Here is a 7,500-nt window from a genome sequence, read left to right on the forward strand (position 1 = left end):
ACGGAGAACTGTAATGGCATGTCTGGATTCCACGGAGAACTGTAATGGCATGTCTGGATTGCACGGAGAACTGTAAAATGACATGTCTGAGCTGGGACAGAGTGAGTACTGCTCCTGAGCAGGTGTATATTGTTGAGCGCTTGTCAGACTTTTGTTTAAGTTGGGGGAATAATCTAGCTTACTTGAAAATTGTCTGGTGTGCAATAATGATTACATTTAAAAGAGAAAAAAAAAACCAGAACGTGTTTGTATAAGAAATTGTGTGAACAGCGGGCATGTTTGATGCTTAACAAATGAATGGTGCTTTCTCAAATATTCTTGATATCTTCACTGACAACAATAGGGTGTCGTAAAGATGCTGCAGAATAATAAAACAACTGCTTTATTAGTTGTAAAGTTTCCTGGCAATGGAAAACAACTCCTCCTTCCAAATGCATGTATTTAATGTTGTGCTTAATGACCAATTCCACGCCGTAAATGAGTTTCTAGGAAATGTATCCATTCCAGTCTCAGCTCTGCCTTACCACTATCATCAAATCTGATATTGTCCCTAAAATATGTGATTCAAAGAGCTATGATGTGGTCTGTGTAATCCCTACCAGAGCTGGATTTCATAGGAAAGATACATTTCAAGAAATGTAATAAAATTTAAATCATCCTTTGTTCCATTTTATGAAAGTTAATGGAGTCCAATCTATTTTCCCACCATATTCACACTTGAATAAGGAACTAGTGCTTGTTTGGTAGTGATAGATAGGAAAATAAAAATATATCTCTTTTTGGCTGTGCATGTTCCCATAGGTTTATAAAATGAGCATAAAGTTTAAAAGTCAAATATAAGAACCCCCCCCCGCCCACCCCAGAGTATGTGAAAGTGAAATGTACACACAGCTCAAACACAGGTCATGCTCAGTTCATGTACATGCCATGTATGAAGAAGAGTGAAGCATCTTCACACTGTGTGTATTCATTTCTGTTTCCTCATAGTGGCTGTGTTGCTCCTCCACACAGTTTCCGACCCTTACCCCACTTGTGTTGTTTCCCATGCACTGTGATGCATTAGATTGGTGTGAACCTGCATTTCACCAGTGAGCACCTTGGGGGCAGGGATATACTTTGATAGATCACCAAGGTCTAGTCAATCATCAACTTTCAGTAACGTCTTCTTGGACTTATCCTATTCATTTTAAGGAGTGAACCATGTACTGTAGAACTAGGGGTCATAAGATGCAGGCGGATTGTGTGTATTCAGAGGCTCGAAAATACAGACACTAGAAATTCATGTACAGGGAGGGACACCACCCATTGTCTACCTGTCACTGTGTTAAAATGGGAGGTGGGCTATCTGAGTGGCAGAATGCTCCCTAAAGAGATAGGACACTGCTCCAGTGAGTGCAGAATCATTGTGAATATGGAGACTTGCACTGACTTCAGAGGAAGGAGCCTTGCACTTGACGGTCAATAAGAGGTATGCACAATTGTCTACTGACTTACTAGAACATTGAAAATAACCCAAAGAATGTTTTAAAATAAGCTAAGCTACCCTTAACTATAAATACTGCATTTACGACCTTTTAAAGACATATTTTTATTCCTGAAAAATCACCTAACCTGTTACAGGTCAGGGGTGATAAGAGTGCTATAATTATTATTTTTTGTTGTTGTTGTTGTTTTTGACACAGAGTTTCTCTGTATAGCCCTGGCTGTCCTGGAACTCACTTTATAGACCAGGCTGGCCTCGAACTCTGAAATCTGCCTGCCTCTGCCTCTGCCTCCTGGTGAGTTCCAGGACAGCCAGGGCTATACAGAGAAACCCTGTCTCGAAAACAACAACAAAACAAAACAAAACAAAACAAAACAAACAAGCAAACAAAAAAGAGCCAGGCGTGGTGATGCACACCTTTAATCCCAGCACTCCAGAGTGCTATAATTATTGAATGGATGGATAATGAAGAAACCATTTTTTAAGAGAAAGTCTCCTTCCTAATCCTTATGACAGTTAAAGTGTGGACAGGGTCATTTGATGCATAGTAAAATATCTTCCTTCTAGTTAATTCTAGTACTTACTTCAAACACCAAAAATCCAACCAATGGTTTACATCTTATTTCTAAACCATATAGCAGGGATTAGGCACTTCACTTTCTATCTATAAATGGAAGGTACGATTCTGTCTAAAATGGAACTCTGGAAAGTGGTAGAATCTGAATTTGAACTTTGGTGGGGAAATGTGACAGAGTGTGTTGGGACCCTGTGCTTTGAAGTGCATCCATGACCCTAGCTATACAGATTTGGCTCTTGTAGTCTTACTTAATAAAGACTCCAGACTCACTAAGTTGTATTTATTAGGAGACCCAGGATTTATGCTCCACCACAGAATGGTGTGACCCTGTACTACTTGATCCACTTTACATTCTCAATGCCTTCAAATCTGAAACAGATTTTGACTACACTTTCAAAGAAGATTATCATAAAAATATACTACCTTGCCGCTGGGTCTTTACTCTAGGTTGCAGAGTCCCTAGCTAGGTGATCATTACCTCTTTCCTCCAATAGCGCCTTCCAATCGAGATGCTAGTCAGTCGGGGTGAAGCTTCCAGATGAGTGCCAGGTCGGTCTCTCCGTGTTCTATGACATAAGTAGGTGCTATCTTCAGCCATAGGTTCTTACCTTCAGGTTGTGCAGGGCGACCCATAATGTTGACGATACCCTGTAATGGCATTGATCTTAGGGAAACTGTTGACCAATGAATGACCAATGATTCTGATATCCAGCCAGAGTATTGTCCCAAAGATTATATGGTAACTCGAATTAACCTGGGAGAGGGAGAGTCAGTTTTCTTTAGGGTGCGACACTGAGTATATCAACCATACTCCAGGGCAGACCGGATATTAAAGGTAGCTGACCAACACAAATCGGACTCTAGTTCTCTCCTTTCTTTCTTTCTTTCTTTCTTTCTTTCTTTCTTTCTTTCTTTCTTTCTTTCTTTTCTTATTTTTTTAAAGAGAGGGCATAAAGTTGAGCAGTTGGGGAGTTGGGGAAAGGAGAAAAATACAATGAAAATATGCTGCATGAAATTGTAAAAGAATAAATAAAAATAGTTAAAAATAAAAATGCATTAACTTAAAAAGTAACCACTTACTCACTCTCATTTGCAAGTGACTTACATATGACTCTTTCTGGCTAACTAGCTATTAAAATTTGATATTTATCTCCATTGAAATAGAGTCTGGGAGACCATGTGTTTCGTTCTGATTGCAACCCAGGCAAACTTTATTCTCTGGCTTAGGTTGCGCAGTTTAATTCATTGCAATTTGCAGAGGTAGCAAAATCCTAAATTTTAGAGCTGTGCAAATCAACACATTTCTGTGGGTAATTTAAATTTTGCATTCTGCATAGATAACCAAAAGGATCTCTTGTGAGAATGCTTCCTGGCTAGAGGCAGATCAAAGCATGCTCATCCTAAGAGGGGGCTATTTTCAGCTCCTGCTGTCCGTTTAGTATTCCCGAACAGCAACTGGTGGCAACTAAAAATAACGAGCTTGGCCACCAGCTAAGAATTCAGTCCTACGGGGCAGTGCTCCCGGAGCACCAGTGAGATCCTGGATGCCTTGTGCAGCATCACCCTCCTGCCCACTCATCAGTGTAGTCTTCTGCATTTTGAAAGCTATTGAGAAGCCATTAGCAGGCAGGACCGGGAGGGAGAGCCGCACTGCAGCACACCTCCACGCTAGTGGCAGGCTGTAGCCGCGCACGCACGTGAGTGCCAATTAGAGCGACCCTTCCCAGGACTGTGGCGCTGGAATGTGTCAATCAAGGGCGCTGGGATAGCACGTGCAGCGCAGTGGCTCAGACCCACCCTGGGGGCTGCTCTGAACTCCAGCTGCTGAATGAAAATGAGCTGCTGCTCTTTGCAAGATCATGAAGGGGAGCCTCTGTTCAGTAGTACATTCTGAGGTACACCGTTACCTGAGCGGGGACCTTAAATTATGCATTTTCTGGAGACAACAGTCATAGCTGAAGAGAATGCTGGGACCCACGGAAGGATCCGAGCCTGAGAAGGGACAATGTCTCAGTATCATTTTATCAAGTACTGTAAGTAGGCTCTCTGACCTGTGTGTGTGTGTGTGTGTGTGTGTGTGTGTGTGTGTGTGTCTTGAAGTGTTACTTTAAACATATGCCAGAATTAAGGCATATCTGTGGTGTGTGGCATCCAGACAGTTAAAATGCATTGGTAACTGTGAAGGGCAGTTGACAGGCATGATCCATTTCATATCAGATTTTAAAATAATTCTCTTTTTATCTAAATGCTGTAGTGTGAAAAATCTTTAAAATGCTGGGGTTATTTTTGGGGTTTTTTTTTGTTTTGTTTTCTAACATGGGATACCAGAAATCGAGAAAGAAAAGAAATAAATACACAAAAGTTGTTTAAGGATTTCTACACTATTGAGGTATTTGGGTGATGTTTGTACAACTTCCTTGGCTGAGGCTGGAGCGATTTCATGATAGATCTCACTCACTCACTCTAGAGTTTCCCTGCTGCGGTATCATTCGGGGTTTTCCTTCCCAGTCTTTCTTGGTTGCCCTTGGCTGGGAACTTTTGTCCTTGTGCCGTTCACCTTGCAGAGACTCTGCACCCATGCTCTGCACCCGTGCTCAGATGGTGCAGACTAGTCAGCCAGCAGCTCTTCCCGTGGCTTTCCTTAATACTGGGATTGCAGCAGGGTGCTCCCAGCTAGACACTACTTGCACCTAAACCTTCTTTGATAGTGACAAGGACTGAGAGGACATATTGATAGCAAAACTGGCTTGTTGGATAGAATTTTCTTCTCTGAGAGCACTTTTGGAAACTTCTGCACATTAATATCATGATCTTAAAGGGATGGGTAGCATCGCTGGGGGGACAGATTTCTGGTAAGATTGTGGGTTTGCTAGCAAGGACACACCAATGTTAACTAAGCACCTTGTCAAAGGAATGTGGTTTCAATGGTTCTTGAATTTTGTCCTAAAGAAGACTGGAAAAAAATATGTTTGAGAAGAAAATAATTGTCTTGGTCTTATTTTTTTTGTTGGATAATAGACAAGAGAGGGATAGCCTGTGATTCTTAAAACAAAAATGCCTAGTTTAGAAGCCTGGCTTCTAGAGCCAAGAAAGAGCACACTGATCAGCCTGGGTATTTGGAAGTTAACTCTTTAACTGATGAACATTGTGTGACTGCAGTATATTCGAAACGTGGAGTCTTCTTCGGCTTAACCCCCTAAAGTCTCAATGTGACTGACCCGGTAACACACATCGTGCAACAACCTGGCTGGGTTTCAGACAGCCACTCACGCTGTACTGCACCGGTAGGGTGCTGTCATGCTCCTGTCTGGCTTTCCCAGAGGGAATTCCCCAAACCCTCTGCATCATTTCAGAGAGCCTGGCTCAGTCCAGAAGATGATCACACCTCCTCCATGGGGTGTAGCCATGGAAGGTGGGCAAGAGCTCAGTGGGTTGGAGTACGTAAGACCTGGTGGTGGCCAGATGTTATGTGAGGCTAACTCCTCCTGCCTCCTCTCACCTCTGTTAAGTCTATGACTGACTAGAAGCTCAGACCCTTGATAGAGGCAGTGGGTACATGGAATGGAAGGCTTCAGGCAAGTCTTACCATTGGTCACTGTAAGAGATGAAAGCGGAGTTAATAAATTTAATGAATTAATAATGGTCGTTAATAAAAATGTTTCCAATGCTTAGGGAAAGCATTCCCGATGAGTTCACCAAAGCAATTAGGAAGCGCTTACTTGTGATTCACCCACTTCGCGAGCTGTTAACGATAAAGTGGGACTGCCCTCCAGTTCCAGCCTCTGCTGTGGACCTTAGAACTTAGGTTTCCCGGTGGCTGAAGCCACCAAGGGATGTCTCCTGTCAAAGATTTGTGGGGTTTAAAGGCTTTGAAATGACTAGACTATGGAGATATGACCACAGTTCATCGTGTGGGTGTGACACCTGATGCCTCCACACTAACATACCCCTCACCCTCCTCTAAGGCGTCCTTTGCATTCAGTCCCAACTGTGTTCACCTTCAAAGCCAAGCTGTGGTGCAAGAAGTGAGCAGTCTCCTGGGCAGACGCAAGAAGTTTTGGCTGCCTTACCTCAGCATGTCACATGGGCTCCATGAGACTGAGGAAGCCATTGGGCAGAGGGTTGGATGGCCAGTCATTCTTGCTCAAGGAGACTCCTCACTCACCCAGGGGAGTATTCAGTTTAATGATAAATCATACAGTCTGAAGGGTCTCTCTTCAATATAAAGGTAGGTTGACTACTATTTTCAGAAATTATTATTATTATTTTAATGCTGCAGTTAGTGAACAAGAGAGAGCCTAGTGGTTAAAGTGTTTATCACTCTTACAGAGATCCCATATTGTCCCTTACGTTGAGAGGCTTACACCTGCCTATGCCTTCACCTCCAGGGCATCTGACATCCTCTTCTGGCCTCTGCAGGCACCCGCACTCATTTGCACACACCCACACATAGACATACATACAAACACATACTTAAAAATAAAATAAGTCTTAAGAGAAAACAAAACAATGTCAGCAGTGTTATGTTGTTACCATCAGAAAAAGAAACCTGCCAGGCAGTGTGAGCAGATATTCAGGAAGAGAAATAGTCTCAGATATTTTTCTCCCCCAATGTTCTCTTTGACATGAGAATGGATCTCATTTTGCACACCCAATACAGCTTTCATGTCTAAAACGACAACACATTTTTTGTTATGGTGATAAGAGTCAGCAGGGAAGTTTCAGATGACCTCTAGGGGAAATGCTGGTAGTGAAGGTGCCTGTGGCCAGAAGGGTGCTTCAGAGAGACCCACCTCATGCTGTGCCTCGGGCTGCGGGTCAGGATGATGTTCATTATGCTTGGTCACATGACTAGATTCTGCTCTCAGCAGGAAGGAGAAGTGGACTTGGGGACTACAGACCCCGGTTTTACTACAACACGAGTAGCTACCTAGACTCCTGCTTTCTCCTTAACTGAAGGGAGCAGAAGCATGCCCCATGTGCTTCTCCCGTCTCACATCTGGGGCCAAGCTGGCTCCCTGTGACTTTCAACCTGGTCAGCCCGTCCCTAAGCATCAGGACTCAAGGTGGTCCCACCTATGATAGGACAAAGGTGAAAGTTCTCCAGGCTACCGAGTTATCAAAGCAGCCCGATCTGAGCTAAAAGTGTCCACATAGAACAAGGCTGCTTCCTATCGCCCAGTCCCTGGTTCTCACAAGTGACCTCTACCAAGTGTCTGCCCTATACTTCTCCCCACTGAATACTTGGCTCACTGTCCAGGAGCCTCTGGGCAGAGACGCTCCTGTTCTTGCCTCACAGAGCCCTGGCCTGGTCATCATCACTGGCCCCTACCCCATTCCCCAAACCAGACCTATGAAGTCATACAGGTCTTTTTCCCCATTACTCTCTTTCTCTTAAGGGACAAGAGACTGTCTGTCTTGCAAATGGTGGTAGGGTGCT

General features: G+C 43.5%; 1 protein-coding gene across 3 annotated transcripts in view; it reads left to right on the top strand.

Moving 5' to 3' along the window:
• Positions 1-7,500, top strand: part of Myo16 (myosin XVI) — a 479,021-nt gene that overhangs the window by 97,295 nt on the left and 374,226 nt on the right. For 2 of the 3 annotated variants that reach the window (XM_029481007.1, XM_029481008.1), the window contains exon 1: positions 3,599-4,093. The exons of the other annotated variant lie outside the window; for it this stretch is intronic. In XM_029481007.1, the coding sequence (XP_029336867.1) occupies positions 4,066-4,093 (28 nt within the window). In that variant the 5' untranslated portion in view covers positions 3,599-4,065. Of the gene's footprint in view, positions 1-3,598; positions 4,094-7,500 lie in introns of those variants that run through there. 3 annotated transcript variants of the gene reach the window in all.

The sequence above is a fragment of the Mus caroli genome, chromosome 8, assembly GCF_900094665.2.
Source record: "Mus caroli chromosome 8, CAROLI_EIJ_v1.1, whole genome shotgun sequence".
Lineage (NCBI taxonomy): Eukaryota > Metazoa > Chordata > Mammalia > Rodentia > Muridae > Mus > Mus caroli.